The sequence below is a fragment of the Halichoerus grypus genome, chromosome 15 (assembly GCF_964656455.1).
Source record: "Halichoerus grypus chromosome 15, mHalGry1.hap1.1, whole genome shotgun sequence".
Taxonomy (NCBI): domain Eukaryota; kingdom Metazoa; phylum Chordata; class Mammalia; order Carnivora; family Phocidae; genus Halichoerus; species Halichoerus grypus.
In genome coordinates this window covers 48,259,595-48,279,346 of record NC_135726.1, presented here as the reverse complement: position 1 = coordinate 48,279,346, position 19,752 = coordinate 48,259,595, and the positions used below count along the sequence as shown (strand labels likewise).

Below are 19,752 nucleotides of genomic sequence, written 5' to 3'. Positions count from 1 at the left end.
ATTATTGGGTAACTTCTTTTTTTCTTTTTTCCCCCAGACCCTATGCCAAGCCCCCTCTAGCAGCATAACTCCACAGGAGATGTATCAAAAGGAGCGGTGAAGAGTCAAGCGTCCTGGATTTGAATCCAGGCTCTTCACTAGCTCCCCTGGGCCAGTAAGTTCACCTCCTGGAGGCTCAGTTTCCCGTGGTGGTCAGGCATTGTTCCTGGCACACGCAGGCAGGAGCTGTTACATCCCGAGCGGTGAAAAGCAATGCCCGCTTTCGTGCCTTCAGCCGGTCATGACAAACGACCAGATCCTGACCACTGACTGGCGGCCAGCTAGGAGCCGAGATAATGCAGGCGCTGCGTCTGCTCCCTGAGCCCTCCCCGCGTCCCAAGGGAGCCGCCGGCTAGCTGTGTGTCCTTGGGCAGGGTGCTTCACCTTCTGTGCCTCGCCTTCCCCATTGGTAAAATGGGGGATAATCATGGGACCAATCTCTTGGGGTTGCCGGAAGCAGTGAGTTACTATTAACTGGATTCCCTCGGTACTCCCTTTCTGCTCTTCAGCCCTTGTAACGCATCTGAAATAAACCCCTGTATGACATCCCCTCTGTGTGCAATACCTTGAATGGAGTCTGACCCCGACTCAGGCCCCCCGGCGGCGTGCAGAGGCCCTGTCTGGGTCAGCCAGGCCATACCTGTAGCTTCTTGAGCTGGCTGTTGACGGTGGCCAGGTCCCCGCCAGGGTCCACGTCTTGCAACTGGCTTTCCATGTGAAGGAGTTTCTTGTCCAGCTCGGCGAAGCTCTGCACCAGCTGGTCGGCCTTGCTGGCCTCAAAGAGCTGCCGCGCCTTGGCCTGGGTGGTGCTCTCCAGCTCGGCCCAGCACTGCCGGATCTCGCCCAGCTTTTTCCGCACCGAGGCTGTCAGCTCTGGTTTCTCCTGCATCAGTTGCTGGCCCTCCTGCCCCAGACAGGTGGGAGATAGGACATGATCAGGAGGGGGCACACGGTGGGGAGGGACAGAGAAGTATGGGGGCAATGGGACACAGGGGGAGACATGGAGACAGAGACAGGCCCAGAGATGGAAGGAAGCAATGCATGGGGAGAAAGATGAGGCAAGAGACAGACAGACATAGAGTGATGGACACAGGGACATGCCCATAAAGTCAGAAACATGGGAAGAGGACCAAAGAAAGACGAGAGAGGGAGAGAGAGAGAGAGAGATGGAGACAGAAGAGATAGAGGGAGAGCAAAAGAAGCAGAAAGAATGAACCTCCATTAAGCTCAGTGTGGCTTTGGCCCGTTCCACCATTTATGGGGCATCAGTGGGTTTAAGGCTGACCCGGGTGTCCCCTTTGCATCAGAAGAGTGGGGGTACTGAGGGCTGTAAGTCTAGGGGTTCAACAAGAGTAGGGATCAGTTTTGGGGGTTGAGACTGGGTTCCTCCAAGACTGAAGTCAAGCTCCTTTGATGGCCTAGAGCTACATATGGTAGAGTATATATTAAAAATAACAATACCATAGCAATTATGCTCCTAGGTGCCTGGCCTTGTATTAAGAACTTCACTGCGTTAAGAGCCCAGGGAAGTAGCAGTGTTCATTGTTTCCTTATTTAATTTTCTTTTTTTTAAGTTTTATTTATTTAAGTAATCTCTACTCAGGACCCCAAGATCAAGAGCCAAATGCTCTTCCGACTGAGCCAGCCAAGCACCCCTATTGCCTTCATTTTAAAGCAGAGCAAACTGCGGCTCAAAGAGGTTAGCACAATTTGCTAAGGCCCACAACTGGTAAGAGGCATAGACACAATCAGAATCCAGGGTTGGAGGAATCCAAAGTTCACGTTAACCCTGGGTCTCCCAGGACTGCTCCAGCCTCTCTACTTGACCTTCCAGCCTAGATGCTCCAAGTGGAGTGGAAGAAAACCTGGTGGGGGAGGTTACAGGAAGGGGTAAAATATTTAACAACCAGGAGGGTATGGGCACCATGCAGAAGAGATGCTAGCCATTTTACAGATGGCAAAACTGAAGCTCAAAGAGGTTATAAGCATCGCTCACGGCCACAGCTAGAAGCAGATGTGGAAATGATCTGAAAGGGTTCAGAGGGGTGGGAATGGCAGGGTGGCAGTGGAGGGTTCAGGAACTGAGATGTAGGTCCCCTGCAGGCTCCAGCACCTGGCACGGGCAGAGGGACCTTCTACATCCTCACCCTCTCAATCTTCTCCAGCCACTCCTTATTCTGAGCCAGCTCAGCCATGAATGCCTGGTGCCGGAGCCATCTCTTATGCAGCTTGTGGCTGTCTTCCCGCGTGCCATCCCGAGCCATTAGCATTTTCTCATGGATCCAGCCATCCAGCTGTGCAGGACAGGGAGAAGAGCTCAGCTGATTCCCCCAACATGGCACAGTACCCCTATCCCCTCCAGAAAGTCCCAGATTCAAAGCCTAGGCAGCTAGATTTAGGGGTAGGGAGGGAGGAAGGAATGGAAGAGCCTTTGCAATAAGGTCTTTGTTGGGGGAGGGGGGAGCACAGCTCAAGCTCTTTCCTAGGGGGTGGAGGATGGATGGGCATCCCCCAGAATGCCCAATCTCTTAGTTGCCCTGTCCTCAGGGCAGCCCTTCTCAACTCTTCATAAGCCCCCAAAGGCACAGCTCCTGGGCCAGTCAGCCTCCTCCCACCCAGGGACAAATCAACCCTCCAAAACTAGACCTCCACCTAATTTAGCTAACTTCTAATTTAGCCCCAGCTTCCCGCACCATCTTCCCAATAACAACACTTTGACCCTTTGATTCAGTCTTAGCCACCTCCAATAAGGATCAATTCAACATTCTCAAACCATTCCCAAGGGTATCCAATGAAGCCCTTATCTAGCTCTAACCTCCCAATATAGCCAGATGAACCCCTAAACAACTTTCCAACTACAGCCAAGTTTAGTTCCCTCCAAACTAGCCCTCCAATCTGGGGTAAACCCATCCCCCACAACCCAGCTTCCCTAAGGATCCCACAGGACTTCCCATATTCAGCCCTGGCACTCCAGGACTGCAGTTCCCCCAAACCATGACTAGTTCCAGCCCCCAGCCAAAGCCAACCTCCCAAATGTAAGCAACAGGGCCACCTTCTGGCTCCCCAAAATGAGCTTACCCCAAAATCTAGTCCCAGACTCCTCAACAGGATCAGACAGAACCTTCCTAAGCCAGCCCCCCTCCCAAACTAAAGCCAGTTGTATTTCCCCCACTCACCAGCAAGACCAGTCATCCAAAATGCAAGCACAGAATAGCCCCCCCTCATTATCCTGAGCAGGACCAATCACAAGGCTGCCTTCTGAGCCCCCCCCAATAAGAGTTATCCCCCAAGCCGGAATCTCCCCACCCACTCATGACCAAACCTAGCACCTGGGACATTTTGCTCCTCCCCCCCCCCCCCCCAGTCACAAGATCCTCCTCTTGCCTCCTGCAAAAAAAAAAAAAAAGACTCTAGCTCTATCTGGGAGTCAAATGCAGTCATAGCCAAGGACAAATCCTGAGCCGGCCAAACCCCACCCTGTGTCCCCGGAGCATGTGCTCCCTAGGGGTCCAGGTCAGCTTCAGACTCCGTCATACACACACACACACACACTAGAGCCAAGTGAACCCTCCAACTCAATTCACAGGTTTCTGACACAGGGAAGAGCTCGCCAATGGCAGCCACAGCTCACAGTGAAGGCAAAGCCCGGAAAGGAGATGGTACTTCGTCATCAAGGTAAAGTCCCCCCAAAGTGATTGACCCCCATCACCGAGGGCAAAGCTAGGGTCCGGAACAACCAAGGAAACGGCCCTCAAAATCAGAGCCCCCAAACCCAGAACAAATCCAAGTCCCTCATCGCCCAAAGCAGACCCCCGAAAAAGTGATTCGCTCCCATCATTTAAAGCTCATACAGACGGCCCAAGAACCAAGGAAGAAACCCCTCAAAAGGTTGAGAGCTCCCTAGCCCCAGGGTAAAATTCAGATCCCCCGTTACCCAGAGGAGAGACCCCTAGAGACGATGAGACCTCCTTAAACCCCAGGGCAAATCCAGACTACCTCCGGAGTAGCCTCAGAAGTCCCCCCTTTTCCGCTTCCCTCCCTTGGGACCCGGCCCTTCAGTCCCGCCCGCACCAGCACCGCGGACAGCTCCCAGCTTCGCTGCCCCTCCCCAGGGCTGGGGTCCCGGCGCAGGTCCGACCCGCCCCCGCGCCGCCCGCGCCCCTCCTCCCGCGGCCTCGGCGGGCGAGCACGCGCCCGAGCCCCCTCCCCCGCACACCTCGGCGGGGACGCGCGTCAGCCCCCTCCCCTGGGCGCCCCGGGGACCTGAAGTGGCGGCGGCGTTGGCGGAGCGTCCCTGCGGCGGGCGGGCTCTCGTCCCCTCCACTGCGACGGCCGTGGCAGCGGTGGCGACGGCTGAGACTCCGGCGGACGCGCGCCCCCGCCCCCGCCCCCGCGCCGCGGCAGCGCGCCCGCCCGCGCGCGCCCCCTGCCTGCCTCCGTGCCCGCCTCCTTGCCGGGCCTCAGCTGGGGGGGTTGAGGAGCATGGGGGGGGTGGGGGGGTGGTTCTGCGCCATCTCAGATTATTGCTACTTGGTCCAGAACAATCTTACAAGAGGGAGAAGGAGCTCCTGGACCTAATCGAAGGGCAGGAGGGGGGGCCTGGGGCCTGGGCTACCTCAGCTTTGTGAAGTGCGGGGTGGGGGTGGGGTGGGCTCCTGAACCATCTCTAATGAGAAGGGACTCAGATTCCTGGCTATCTCAGGAATATAGACAGGGGATATAGGAGGGGTCCTGGAATATCTCATAAAATGTTCTGCCAGATGGACTTATAAGATGGACTGCCAGAACAATCTCCACTGGGGAGGAGGGAGACAGCGTGTTCCTAGACCCATCTCTAGTGGGCTTGAGTCCCAGACCCATCTCTAATGGGCTTGAGTTATGTGGAGGTGGGAGGTATGGAGGCCCTTGTCCATGTTATATGTGGAGAGAACAATCTCCCATGGCGGGTCACCGTGGAGGGTGTCAAATCATCTTTAATAGGAGAAATTGGGGCCTGGTTCCTGAACCATCTTTATTTGGGGGAAACTTAGGCACTGGATCATTTTGGAGGGGGTGGTGATGATCCTGGGTAGATGGATGAGGCCGGGATCATCTTTGGGGGTTAGGAAAATGTTTCTTGGGTCATCTCTAATGGGGCGATCTTTTATGTGGTCCAAAACAGTTTCTATGGAATACAGGGGAAGGAGGGGGAGGTAGCATGCCTCCTGAACGGTCTCTAATGGGGAGGGGATCCTGAACCATCTCTGATTTGGGGCGATCCTTACAGATGTGTAGATCATCTCTAAAGGGGTAGAGCTTGATTCCTGGACACTTTTAAAGGGGTGAAGGATTGCTTCTGGACCGTCTCTAACCAAAGTTGCGTTCTGGGCAGCTGGTCTACCCACGCCTGCCCCCCCCCCCCGCCCCTGCCAGTCTCCCCCACCACTCTCCCCAGCAAGGCGCTTCTCACAAATCTCCTGAAAGAAAGGTGAGATCACCGCGCGTCCCCGCGGGACCCGTAGGCGCGAACGCGCGCCGTTGCCAGGGGCGCCCAGGGCCCCTCCCTCCTCCCCCCCCGCCCCGAGACAGGAGGCGGGAGCTGCGGAGCTTGCGCACTGACGCTGGAATCCGCGCGCCTCCTGGCGGCTCCGAGTGCACATCGCTCCACGACCCACTTAGACGGGGCGTCCCCGCCCCCATGGCGCCTCAGCCCTGGAGCACTTCCCTCCCTAGGAAAGAAGTCACCGCGCCCAGCACAGCTGGAGTTCCTACCTCGTGGCAGTCTCGGAGGAAGTGCTGCAGCTCAAGTTGGTCGTGTAGCTTCTGCATCCATTGCTGGGCCCGTAGTTGGTTTTCTTGGCTCCTGGGGATGGGGAGATAGGGGCTGGGGCAAGCCTGGGGGGGGGGGGGCACTGGCAGGAGGGCTGTGCAGGCATCGGGCTTGGCATGGCTAGGAACCCGGGGCATATGTAAGAGTGAGGACGAGGAGAAAGTAGGGTGGGGTTGGGGGGAGAGGCAAAGAAACATCAGTGAGGGCAGAGCCAGCGATGAGCTGGAAAGGGGCAGAAGGAGAGGGAAAGAGCAAGAGAGAGAGTATGGGAGAGGGAGGGACAGAGACAGAGACCTGGAAAGAAATACACTTAGAAAGAAAGAGTGACAGAGAGATAAGAGACTCGCAGAGTAGAGATACCAAGAGACAGTAACTTAGAGATCAGGAGACATCTAGAGAGAAAGAGAGGAGAGGGAGACAGACTCAGAGAGAGAAAGAGAGAGAGAGGTGCAGAGGCCTACAGAGAGAGAGAGAGAAACACAGACACAAGACCAGAGACAGGGAGAAACAGACCTCAAGAGGAAGTGCTTGACAGAGACCCCCAGACAGACAAAGAGAAAGAAACCCAGGGAGAGAAGAAATAAGGAAAGACAAGTAAAGAAATGCAGCAGGGTAGTGCCAGACAGACAGACAGACAAAGAGCAGTGGACAAGGAGAGAGAGAGGAGGAGGCAGAGGGAGGGAAGGTGACAGAGTTGGGGCAGGGACAGTGGGGAGAGGGAAGGGCAGAGAGGTGGCAAGATGATATCAGAGTAAAAGACACAGCTAGCCAGATGGGAGGGTGCAGCAGAGCTGGAGAAAGGGAAGAGAGTGGGCGTGGGCAAAGATGGGGCTAGAGCCACACAGAGGGTAGGCAGGTGCACTGGCAAGCAGGGCCAGACCTTTGGCCTGAGTGAACCGGCCGGGCTGGACCCAAGCCCCGCCACCCTGGAGCCAGCAGGGGCAGCCTGGCCTCCTGCCCACAGTACAAAGTGCCCAGAAGTCCTGGTGGAGGGGGGGCTGGGGACATCCCATTTTCCTTTGCCTTGAACAAGCCATTCCTGCCTCAGGGCCTTGGCACTGGCAGCTCCCTCTGGCCCGAATGCTCTTCCTGCCCCCCCAACATCTACTTAAATACCACCTTCTTAGTGAGGCCCCTCCTGATCGCTCTCCAATACTTTCTGGCTTTCTTTTCTTCTTTAATTTTCTCTCTCGCACTTAGCACTATCTAACACGCTGTATGTTACTTATTTATCTTGTCTGTCTCCCCCACTAGGATGTCATTCCATGAGGGCAGGAATTCTGTTTTGGTCACAGATGTATCACCAATGCCTAGATAAAGAGCCTCACACACATCAGGTGCTCAATATACATTTCTTGAATGAATGAATGAACAAATGAATGAATGAGACATAAGGCAGAGAGAAAGAGAGATGACAGAAACAAAGGTAAAGTCTCTGGAAAGACAGAGAAAGGAGCAGAAGAGAACACAGAGTCAGAGAAATGCAGATGGAGGGAGAGAAAAACAGAGAGAGACACAGAAGGAAACAGAGACACAGAGATACACAGATAAATGGAGGCAAAGAGGGAGAGAAAAGTCGCTGAGAACCAGAGGCGCAGCTGGAAAGAGGAACAGGACAACTCCAGAGACAAACAAGCAAAATACTAACGCCCTTCTGCCCAGACTCAGCTCAGGAGCCAGGAAATAGGAAATGCCTCAGAAATTGAACTGACATAATCCCTACAGGTCTTTACCAGCCAACTTGCAAACATCATTCCTAGGAATGAGGAAAATCCCTCTTTTCCCGGAGGGCAAGAAAACAACAGAGGTCACATCCTTCATATCCGGGCTGGGTCACTTCCTGGCTGTGACCCTGGGTAAGTCAAGCAGTTCACACACACAGGAAGGGTCCAGGTTTCAGGTGAGGTGAGACACAGGGAGGAACTAAGTGACTCGCCCTGCATCTTCTGGGGTGAGGGGCAGAGCCGCAGGCCCCAGCAAATGGATGTTTTATGACTTCTGGCGGGTAGGAAACTTGTCCGTAGACAAATGAACTGCAGCCTAAGGGTGAGGCGGGGTGGGGATTGGGACTGGTCTCGGTTCCTGGTGTGTTCCCAGCCTCGCCCAGCACAAGCCTATGGCAGATGCCCCCTCGGGGCTCCCTCAACCCCCTGTATTTCTCCCATCCCAGTCCTGACCATTCCAGGCTGCCCTTGTCAGACCGCATGTGAGCTCTGTGAGGGCAGGAATCGTGTACTGTCCTGGTCACTGGTGCATGCCCAGCATTGCCCCCCATAGGGCCTGGAACCGGGCATGGACCCAGTACCTGTTTAATTAGCTGAATAAATGATAGAATGAAAGGAGCAATTAATGACAGAAAAGGAAGGAAGGAAGAGGAAAATCACAGAATGGGCAGTCCCCCGGGCCCCACCTCTTCCTTCTGCAGAGCCTGGCATAGAGCAGGTGCTCAAGAAGTGTGGGCTAGGGCGCCTGGGTGGCTCAGTTGGTTAAGTGTCTGCCTTCAGCTCAGGTCATGATCCCGGGGTCCTGGGATTGAGCCCCGCATCAGGCTCCCTGCTCGTCGGGGAGTCTGCTTCTCCCTCTCCCTCTGCCCCTACCCCCTGCTTGTGCTCTTTCTCTCTCTCTCACTCTCTCTCAAATAAATAAATAAAATCTTTAAAAAAAAAAAAAAAAAGAAATGTGGGGTAAAGGAAGGGCAGGTCCAGGCCTGGCACTGGGAGCCCCAGATCATGAGTTTACACCCTCAGGACCAGAATCCCCATGAAAGTTTCCCTTAGAAAATTCCAGCCTTGTCCCAGATGAATTTAGGGGAAAAGGACACCTGAGCCCCAGACAGAGGAAGGGCTGGGGTCTCCAGGCTGTAGATGGTGGTGGAGTGACCAGGCATGCTTTGGATGGAAGGACAGAAGGAGGGGCACTGGGCGCTCACTGACTCACCACAAGGGCCAGAAACATCTATGATAGAAATCAGCCTGGAGGAGCCCCTATGAAAGACTCTACTTGAGGGCTGGGATTTTTTTTGGGGGGGGTAGGGGGAAGTGTTTTGTTCGGAGCCTAGAAGAGTGCCTGGCACACAGTGGATACTCAGTCAATGTCTTTGCCCAATTAGTGCAAGGACAGACAAGAGACAGGGTAGTGGTGAGAGACAGATGGTGGCCGATAATGTGCAAGGGAAGCATGAAAGGAACACACGAACACACACACTCTGCGAGCTTCCTAGGGAACCTGGCCGCCGGGGCCTGCCGGAGGGGCTCATTCACCATATCCAAAAACCCAGTATGGCAGGGCACGGCATCCCGTCTGGAAAGCTAGAACAGAACCTGTGTCCGGCCTTCAGCTGCTGGATCTGGGGACCAGCACAGCAGGGCGGAGGCAGGGCACTGAGGAAACGAAGTTAACATTTTCACCACCCGTCCAACTACCCCAGGCTGAGGGCCGGCCTGGCAGAGAAACTTCACTGCATATCCTTCTGTATCTTTTGGGTTTCTGACCACCGGTTAGTTACCTTTTCACGAAACATCAAGTTAAATCAAATCTAAACCAGTATGGAATTAAAGAGAAACCAGAGAGGGGCAGAGAAGCGGAAATCGGGATGGAAAGGGAGGAGCCCTGGCCGCTTCATCCCTCCCCTGTGCCCCTGGGGTCTGAGGGACCTACTTCTCCAGCAGCCGGGTCACAGCCTCCTGGGCCTGCTCCCCATAGGCGTTGCCCTGCCTCAGCAGACCCTCGGCAGCCTGCACGGCCACCTGCATCTTTTGTTGGTTCAGCTCCATCGTGGTGAGAAAATCCCTGTGTCTTTTCAGCGCCTCCTCCACTGTCTCCACCGTGCCCGGGAGCTCCGGCCCCGACAGTGCCATCTCCTGGGGAGGGAGGGGGAGGGGGGAGGGGGGAGGCTCAGCCCAGCCATGCTCCGTTCCAGGACCTGGGAGACGCTGCCCGCCGGGCTTGCCGCCTCCCTCTGTCCTCCCCCTTGCTCACTGTGCTCTAGCATCGAACATGCCAGGCAGGATCCCACCTCCGGGCCTTTGCCCATGCCAGGCCCTCTGCCTGGCAGTCCCTCCCCCCAGATAACCCCATGCTTGGCTCCTTCACTTTCTTCAGGTCTCTGACCGTCCGCCAAAAAATACCACCCTCCACCCCCAGCTATATCCCTTCATCCTGCTTTATTATTTTTCATAGCGTATACCTGACATTATTTTTGTATGCATTTACTTGTTTATCATTTTCTCCCCCTCTACACACACACACACACACACACGCACCCACACACACGCACACACACGAAAGGCAGCTGCATGAAGGTGGGATTTGGTGTTTTGTTTCTTAAGACTAGTGCCTGGCGCAGAGAAGGCATTCGGTAAATATCTCGTTAATCCATGAAGCCTGAACTGGGTGCTGGGTGACCTCAAGGAAGTTCTTTCCCTCTCTGGGGTTAGTTTTCTAACTGGTAAAATGGGGGGGGGGGTCCGGAAAGGTTCTCTTAAGGCCCCCTCCGCTCCCATATTCAGTAGCCTCAGAATTCCAGAGGCTCCCTGTCTGTCCTCCCCCAGATAATCCTCAAACCGGGTGAGCTTTCTCTAAGATAACCGGCATAGGTGGTCACCCTTTCTAAAATGATCTCTAAAGCTTGCTAGCTACTCTTGGACAATCTGAGAACGGGATGTTCTACCTTGTCCAAATCCCCAAACTTGCTTCCCATCCCAGAATGACCTCCAAATGGATCAGCTGTTCCCAGATAACCATGGCACTTCACTTGATTTCTCAAACCATAAACAGTGCCCCTCTCCAGAGGGCATGCAAATTGCCATTCCCAGTAAGATTATCTGCTCATTTGAGCACCCACAACCACATAAGCCACAAACAGTTGCTGATCCAGATAACCTCTGGGCCTGAATTACCTATTTCCATGATCTTTACCCTCCATCATCCACCCCAAGATCTTTGAACTCCATTAACCATCACCAATCAACCTCGCGCTCTTATTTCCTTCCAGACAATTCACAAACCCGGGAAGTCACTGCAACGTATATCCAAGTGCCTTACTCACTTGGGATAGTCCACAAACTGTCAGCCGCCTTAGATAAAACACCAGTCCGCCCATCATAATCCTCAAATGCTGTTACGCACACGCCCACACATGTTCACCGCGGATGATCCACAAACCCGCGATCCATACCACATACCCTCCCCATCCCACTGACCTCAGATGAGCCACGAACCCGGTGGTCCCTGCAAACACTCCTCCATACATTTCCCTGTCGCCGCGAGCCCCCGCGGCCTCAAACCCCCACCGCGTGAACCCCGAGGCGGCCACCTGGTTGCGGAGCACCGCGCGAGCCTGGCGCAGGTCGCGCAGAAAGAGCTGGTAGACGTGTGCCTGCACCAGGGCCTCCCTGCGCGCCTCCCACAAGCCGAGCAGCTTGTGCCAGCCAAGTTCGAGGTGCGGCAGCCACTCGTCGAGCGCCAGGCCCGGGCCCAGCTCGGCGCCGTCGGCCGCCAGCAGTGCCTCGCTGGCTGCCACGATGCGCGCGTAGTCCTCCTCGCGCTGGTCCACTTCCTCCTTGAGCGCGGCGTGGCGAGCCAGCAGCGCATCCGCCTCTTCCAGGCTGCCGGGCAGGGGCCCCTCGACGCCGCCCGCCGCCTCCTGGGCGCGCACCAGCCAGTCCAAGAAAGCGTCCAGGTCGTGCAGGAAGCGCTGCAGGCGCCCGGCCGCGGCCACCGCCTCGCCACAGGCCTGGGCGGCGCTCTCCAGCGCGCCCCACTCGGCGCCCAGTTCTTCCGCACCCTGGTGCAGCCGCGCCGCCTGAGCCGGGAAGCGCACAGCCAGCAGGGCGGCCTCCTCCTGGAGGGCCGCCTGGCGGGGCTCCAGCGCTTGCAGGGCCGCCTCCAGGCCGCTCAGGCGCCAGTGCAGGGCGCCGCCCGCTCGGGGCGCGCTCTCCACGGCCCTCCGCTTCTCGCGCACCTGCGCGCGCACTTCGGCCACCTCCAGCACGTGGTTCTCCACCAGCAGCACTGCGCTCATCTCCTCTTTGCGCTGTTCCACCAGCTCCACGATGCGGTTCCACCTGCCGGGGGTGGGGGTGGGGGTAAGGAGGGCGGCTTGAGGAGGACGGGGACTCCTCCCGGGCCTGGGGGGCCCACCGACCTGAGATAGAACCCGGCCGCTGTGTGACTTTGGAAAGTCACTTTATCTCACTGAGCCCCAGTTTCTGCCTGTGTAAAATAAAACCCTACAAGGCACACTTGCTTAGAGCAGCACTTCTCAAAATGTAATCTGAGCGAGGTCAAAACTATCTTTATAATAACGCTAAGATGCTATTTGCCTTTTCTCTCCTATTCTGTCCCCAGAGTCCCGTGTAATTCTCAGAAGCTGCATGACCAAGACTGAACGCAGGAACAGACCCGAGAACTCGGCTGCCTTCTCCTCAACCAGACAGCAGAGAGATCTGCAAAAATGCAACACAAAGCCACTCTTCTCACTGCATTTTTTGTGTTGAAAAGTAGTTATTTTTCATTAAAAAAAATACATTGTGACGTTAACATCCTGGGGTTATGACTGTGATTTTATTTTATTTTTTTTCAGGGAGGCATATATTTATTAAATCTTATCTAGCCAGGCTTATGATTGTGATTTTAAAATGACTTAATATTTTTACATTTCTCGGTATCAGTTTCCAACGTAGTAAATATTGATAGATACAACTCACAAACAACAACAACAACAACAACAACAAGCTCTTTGGGATCCCTAACAGTTTTTAAGAGGGATGTTGAGCCCAGAGTGTAAGACGTGCTGGCTTACATTAGATACTCTGTTGGGTCCAGTGAATAGAAACTGAGCATGTCCCATGAGCCAGGTGCTGAGGATCAAATGGTGGAAAGGCAAATGTGTTCTATACCAAAATAAGTTAATGGAAAAAAAGTTATGTATTGCTCTGTGCCCTCAGGCAAGTGATGATACTTCTCTAGGCTTCACTTCCTCTTCATAGGCTGTATGTGGTCCAAGCTGGACTGCCTGGAGTCAAAGCTGACCTGCCCTTTGGCAAGTAACCCTCTCTGTGCCTCAGTTTCCCTATCAGTAAAATGGATGCGATCATAGCATCTAACACAGCACCTACCTCCTAGGGGTGTTGTGAGAGTCCAGTGAGTTATGATTTATGAAGTGGGTCAAACAGTACTTGTGTGCTACTATTATTGAGTGGGGACAATTTGGGGGAACATAGCAAGCTCTTTTCTGCCTCAGCTGTGCTTCTTGCCTGTGGCTGGCTCCTTCTCAACCCCTCTGAGGGCCCAGCTCAAAATGTCATGGCTGATCACAAGATCTAAAATCACCTCCAGCCCTCTGGTTATGTTCTACCAGCTCACGAGAATTCTCTAAAGATCTTGTTCATTTATTAGTTTATTTGTTCACTGTCTCTCTGTCCCCTCTAGAATGGACATGCCACAGGGCAGAGATTAGGACTCCGAAATCAGAAGGACCCAAGTTCAGGGGTGCCTGGGTGGCTCAGATGGCTAAGCATCTGACTCTTGATTTCAGCTCAGGTCATGATCTCAGGGTCATGGATCAAGCCCTGCATTGGGCTCTGTGCTGGGTATGAAGCCTGCTTAAGCTTCTCTCTCTCCCTCTCTCCCTCTTTCCCTCCACCCACCTCTTGTGCTTTCTCTCTTAAAAAAAAAAAAAAAAAAAAAAGGACCCAAGTTCAAGTTCTGATTTGGGCAGATTCACCATGTGACCTTGGGCAAATCATTTCCCTCCGATCCACAGTTTCCTCATCTGGAAAATGGGGATAATAATGTCCATTTCAATGAGTGTTTAATGATATCATGTGGCTAAAGCTCTTGGCATACACTCTTACTAAGCTGTAAATCATTATTGTTGTTATCATTTGAGGCCCTGTTACTTTGAGATTGTCAAGGCTAACGAGGCTTTAAAATCCTCTGAAGGGGCACCTGGGTGGCTCAGTCGTTGAGCGTCTGCCTTCGGCTCAGGTCATGATCCCAGGGGCCTGGGATCAAGCCCCGCATTGGGCTCCCTGCTCGGCGGGAAGCCTGCTTCTCCCACTCCCCCTGCTTGTGTTCCCTCTCTCGCTGTGTCTCTCTCTGTCAAATACATAAATAAAATCTTTAAAAAAATAAATAAATAAATAAAATCCTCTGAAAAACAAACTGAGGGTTCTAGAGGGGAGGGGGGCGGGAGGATGGGTTAGCCTGGTGATGGGTATTAAAGAGGGCACGTTCTTCATGGAGCACTGGGTGTTATACACAAACAATGAATCATGGAACACTACATCAAAAACTAATGATGTAATGTATGGTGATTAACATAACAATAAAAACTTTTAAAAAATTAAAATCTCTGGTTACTGGAATCTTACTGCACAGCAGTTAAAAATAGTCTTAGGAGTCAGACAAATTCAACTTCACATCCAGGCTTGACTCCTAACTTGCTGTTTGACCTTGGGCCAATGTCTTCACATCTCTGAGCCCCAGTTCCCCCTCTCTAACATGGGGCAATTTATGCCCCATAGGGTTGTTGAGAAGACTCAATATAAGTGCTCAAGAGCCCCAGCTCCGGATTCAGACAGAACTGGGTTTGACTCCTACTTACTGGATTGAGTAATCATGTTAAGGATTTCACCTCCCTGGATCTGCGTCTTCATCTATGAACCCTACCCTCATAGTGTTCTAGGGGGAAAGATATTAATTTGTTAGCATTTTTTAAAAAAGATTTTATTTATTCGACAGAGAGAGACACAGCGAGAGAGGGAACACAAGCAGGGGGAGCGGGAGAGGGAGAAGCAGGTCTCCCATTGAGCAGGGAACCCGACGCGGGGCTCGACCCCAGGACCCTGGGATCATGACCCGAGCCGAAGGCAGACGCCTAACAACTGAGCCAGGCGCCCCAATCTGTTACCATTTTTAAAGAGTTCTGAATTCTGGAAACTTGACTATGGAAATTGGGATATTGGAAGATAAAACCAGGCACATAAAGTGCTTAGAAAAATTCCTGGCAGATAGTAGATACTCAGCCAATCGTTTCTATACAAGTAAACTAATAACCCGCTAAAATATATTGTATCCTCATTTTACCACATCATCACTAGCACTGGGTATTATCATTTCCCCCAAGATTCTGCTGATTTCCTAAGTGGCCATTATCACCTCAGGGGGTCGAAATCACACACTCTTGATTTCTGACAGTTGAATGAATGAGGAAAAGAATGATGGAAAGAACGGGTAAGGACTGGTGTGAGGCCCCGGGCCCCGCCTACCTGCAGTTGAGGTGGTCCTGGCAGGAGCGCACCTCGTCTGAACTGGGATGGCCTCCTTCCACCAGCTCCTGGACTGTGTGGTTCACATCCAGGACACGGCCCATCAGACTGTTCATCTCCTGGTCCAGACTCTCAAATCTGTAGAAGGAAGATGGTCGTGCTCAGGCAGGCCTGGATCTGGGGACCTGCCCACCTCTTGGCCTTCTGAACTGCATTTCCTTCTAACTCTTAGGACCTTGGACCAGCTCCTCCTCCTTCTACCTGCCCCCTAAACATTACATCCCCCAAGCCTCTGTCCTGAACTCCCTTACCTTTCTCTCCCACCCTGCCTGGGCCATCCCATCCATCCCCATGGTCTCAGGTCTTGTGACCCCCACATCTGTCTCTGCAGCCTCAACTTCGTTCCTTTGGAACATGTCTGCAACCTCAAAGCTGCCGGACACCTCTGCAGGGCTCCCTGCGGCCACTGTGACTCAAACCAGCCTCCGTATCTTCCCCCAGATTTGTTTATCCCCTGGGTCCCCATCTCAGGGGCAGCCCCACCATCCCCTAGGCCACAGCTCTGGGCTCTGTTTTGGACAACGCCCCTCCCCAGACTCCTCACCCCCATGGCCTCTCCACTTGGCTTCCTAGCCTGGTCCACTCCTGTCCCCTCCCACCCGGGGTCCTATCCCAGGGGCCTTTCTGGGCTCCCAGCCACCATTCTCAACCCCTCCAACACACCCTCTACATGGCAGCGAGGGAGATCTTTTTAAAGCTGGGTACAGTCCTCCCCTCTTTAAAACAATGCCCAAAGCTGTGACTTGGGTAAGTGTGGGCACAGCAAGGGTAGGAACCAGGCCTGTGTGTCAGCCATGCCCAGCACAAGCCCTAGAACGCAGCAAGAGCTCAGTAACTACCAACTGAACGAATGAGTGGATGAATACAAGGGGTCATCCACTAATTTCACAACTCATTACTAAGTCAGCCATCAGACGAGTCAGCCAACAGACGAGTCAGCATCTCACGTGTCACCAGGTGGTTAAGTGCTATGAAGAAACGTCAAGCAGGGTGAGGATGATGGAAGAGGAAGTGACAGGGTCGGAGCTCTTTCATGAGCTAGGGAGGTGACAATTGTGCGGGAACTGTGGCACTCCCAGGGGAGGGGCCAGGCTGGGGTGTCTCTGGAGAAGCTCACGTTAATTTCCCGCCAGGTGAATGCAAGCCTCATGATAACCGCAAACGCTCCTGAAATGCTCCCTGTACCGAGACATTTGCTAAGTGTTCTACAAGTACTCATCACGCGCCAGCCGGGAGGTGGGAACTACTATCATTCCCATTGCCCCGGAACCCCGGTGCCCGCGGAGCGAAAGTGGGAACTGCTGAACCAAGGCAGGCGAGACTGCGTGCGTGAGGAAGGGGCCGCCGGAAGTCCCGCAAGGGCGCGCTCACCGGTGCTGCACCACCTCGACGTCGTCGAGCGAATCGGGCACGCGCATGGCCAGCAGCCATTGCTCCTTCTCCCCGATCCACAGCTCGCACGCGTGCACTTCGCCAAACATGCGGTAGACCGCCAGGGCGTCTCGCAGCCACTGGCGCCGCAGCGCTGCCACCTCGGTCACCTCGGCGAACAACTGCTCCGCCTCCACCACGCGCACCTGCAGGGCCACCACCAGCGGCCCGGCGCCGCTGGCGCCCCCCAGTGTCGCCAGCTGACGCCGCAGGCCGCCCACCGGCCCGCGATGCGCCTCCACCTCCCCGGTGAGCGCGCGGTGCTGGCGGGCCAGGCGGCGGCTGGACGCCTCGTCGTGGCCGAAGTCGCCCGCGGCTGCGAGGCGGTAGGCGTCGCGAAGCCAGTCCAGGAGCCCGTCGAGGTCCGCGCCGAACTGGTGCAGCGCCCGCGCCTCCTGCAGCCGCCGCTCGCGCCGCGCCGCCGCCTCCTCCAGCCGCTGCCAGCGCCGCCGGGCGCTCGCCGCGCGCTCCGCTAGGCCCGCCAGGTGCACCGTCTCGGCGCCCGGCCCCACGGCGCCGCCGGCCGCAGCCAGCTCCTCGCCGCGCCGCAGGGCCTGCTGCAGCAGCGCCCGCCGCCCGCCCAGCTCGCCCTGCAGGATCTTGTGCTGCGCCAGAAGGCGCGCGGTGCTGGACAGGTCGTGCGCGCCGCCCGCCGTGCCCCCCGCGCCCGCCGCGCCGCCGCCGCCGCCGCCGCCGCCCGCCGCCTCGAGGAGGCGCTCCTTGTCGCGGGCCCAGCTCTCGGCCTCTTCCAGCTCCTGCAGCAGCGCCCACAGGCTCCGCGAGGCCTCCAGCTCCGCGCGCCGCTGCGCCGCCTGCTCCTGCAGCTCCGCCAGGCAGCCGTGCACGTGGTTCACGCGGTTGCAGATGACCTGCGGGTCGCAGGGCTGGTAGCCTGGGCCAGGAGAAGGGGAGGATCCCGGGTTGGGCACGGACCAGGGGGCGCCCGAGAGCGAGGTGCAGGCTACCTGCCCGGTCCTTGGTGCCAGGCTGCGCGTCCCCTCCTCCGGGCAGCCTTCCCTGATACGCTGTCTGGAGCAGGCAGCTTTCTCTGGCTCCCCCAGGCTTCTCTGCTTCCCCTATCCCAGCCCTCAGCCCTCAGCCTGTGCACCACTCCCCCCATCCCGGCGCTAACCCCACTGGACTGGGAGCCCTATGAGGGCTGGGCCTGGGGCTGTCTCCGTCACACTGGGTCCCCACCATTGCCCAGCAGTGGGTGGAGCCCAGAGCAGTACCTAATTAAAATGGTGACTTACTACTGATTGAATGTTGGGTAGAAACTGAGATTCAGAGAATCCTAGACTCTGTATGTTTTAGGGTAAATTGTGTTTCCTTCAGGACTGGACCAAATGAAACACCTCTATTCTTTTTATTTTTATTTTATTTTAAGTAATCTCTACACCCAACGTGGGGCTCGAACTTAGAGTTTGCAACTCTTGATCTCGAACCCAGAGATCAAGAGTTGCGAACTCTACCCCTGAGCCAGGCAGCGGGAAATGTCTCTATTCTTAAGCAATTTTCTGGGTTCCCCCTCTCGTCCTCTGTTACCTTATCTCTTAACTCCAGGGATGACCTGAACTCCCTTTTTTCTTCAAATAGTTCATTCGCCTTCCTCCTAGACCTCTGGTTTGTGACGAGAGAATTGTGAAATTAACTTAATGGCTCAGCATTTCTTTAATGTAATAGAATAGAACGAATAGAAAATATCAGGATGCAACACACGGGGCAAGAGGAGGCATTTTCATAAAACCTTTGTGCCTGTGTGTGCATGCGTGAGTGTGAACTCTGGGTCAGGAGGTAAACGTATTTCTTACTGGGTCAAAACCCTGTGAGAGACGGTGCCCTAGATGGAATGCGCCATTTCTGGAATTCTGGACATTCGCTGAAACTGACCCAAATACCACGGCATCCAACTGAATAATCAACAGCAACAGGCATCCGTGTATCCAGACCTGACTCTGGCACAGTGTCGCTTCATCCTCACAACCACCCTGTAGGGCACTATCGTTATTAGCCCCATCTTACAGATGAAGAAACTGAGGTTCGGGGAAGGAAGCCACTTGCCCAGGATCAGCTAAGAAGTGGCAGACCGGGAGGCCCAACCTTCGGACCACGTATCAGGCAGCGCGGCCTCCCATCACCATGACAACACAGACCCCACACCAGCCTCTTTGCCGTTTGTGTGGTGCCCGCTGGCTGCCACCTGGCGCCAAGATCTCGCAAAGAGAAGACCGAGGGAGGCTCCTGGGGCAAACATCCATAAGGGGAAGGAGAGGGTCCCAACAGCGTCTCCTGGCGTAGGGATGTGGGCGAGGGGCTGAACCAGGGTGGCCATGTCCCGATGGGGCTTGGAAGAAGACTTCCCCATTGGACTCAGCCCATGAGGGTGAGAACCGCCCCTCTGCACCAGCCTGCAAGCCAGACAGGCCCTGCCTTTTCTACCGATGTTTCAAGATTCCCAAGGCCTGAGGTTCCAGACACAGGAGTGAGAAAGGCCAGCCTGGAACCCTCTTAGCTCTACAGCTCTGGGCCTTCCTTTCCTTTCCTTTTCTTTTGCAAGAAAGCAAAAAGCAGCCTTGGCAGCATCGGTGACTAGCATACAGTTTCTCAGGACACCAGCTTCAGACAAGGCCACTCTGCGACCACGAGGGAGTGGGATGGAAACAAGGCCCTTCCATGATCATGTCAGAGCGCACACAGAATAGAGGTCACTGTGCAAGCCACAGAAACCGCCAGCCATCCCCCTCACCCAGCTCAGGTGAATGACCACTACCACTTCCTGTTCGTCCCACGGCCTGGATACAAACGATTAAGATGAGCAACCACCTAGTTACTCCTGCTTCCTGACAGTGTGCAACCCGCAGCAACACACACTGCACAAATCATGCCCAAATCCCCTAACGCAAGCCCACATCCTATAACAAGCCCGTCCTGACACCCTCCTACTGAGAGGCCCCAGGGTCTCCCAGGGTGTGTGCAACGAGCTGACAAACCCAACTGGGTTTGACCACAGGGGGATTCCTGCTGGTCTGTGACTGGAGGGTTTCGGCATCAATACAATGAGAACCTTATCAGAGCCAGTCTCGGTTTTGCCTATCAGCATCCACGCCCCTGCTGCTGGTAATGGCTTCCCACCCTCCTCTT

At 55.0% G+C, this 19,752-nt stretch overlaps 1 protein-coding gene and 1 long non-coding RNA gene across 7 annotated transcripts in view; one reads left to right on the top strand and one right to left on the bottom strand.

Annotated features, from left to right (window-relative positions):
* The window catches only part of SPTBN4 (spectrin beta, non-erythrocytic 4), a 73,213-nt gene that overhangs the window by 26,727 nt on the left and 26,734 nt on the right, over positions 1-19,752 (bottom strand). For 4 of the 6 annotated variants that reach the window (XR_013444353.1, XM_036094986.2, XM_078063440.1 and 1 more), the window contains exons 14-20: positions 16,552-17,503; positions 15,121-15,258; positions 11,163-11,913; positions 9,506-9,708; positions 5,791-5,881; positions 2,187-2,333; positions 680-943 (exon numbers count right to left, since the gene is read on the bottom strand). Coding sequence is in view for 5 of the 6 variants with exons in the window: in XM_036094986.2 (XP_035950879.2) it covers positions 680-943; positions 2,187-2,333; positions 5,791-5,881; positions 9,506-9,708; positions 11,163-11,913; positions 15,121-15,258; positions 16,552-17,503 (2,546 nt within the window). In the remaining variant the exon portion in view is untranslated. Of the gene's footprint in view, positions 1-679; positions 944-2,186; positions 2,334-4,255; positions 4,416-5,790; positions 5,882-9,505; positions 9,709-11,162; positions 11,914-15,120; positions 15,259-16,551; positions 17,504-19,752 lie in introns of those variants that run through there. The other 2 variants (XM_078063442.1, XM_078063441.1) reach the window with 2 other exon arrangements.
* Positions 3,458-12,393, top strand: LOC118537539 (uncharacterized). The gene is made up of 2 exons (XR_004918180.2): positions 3,458-3,714; positions 12,197-12,393. It is a non-coding gene; the product is annotated as an uncharacterized LOC118537539 (long non-coding RNA).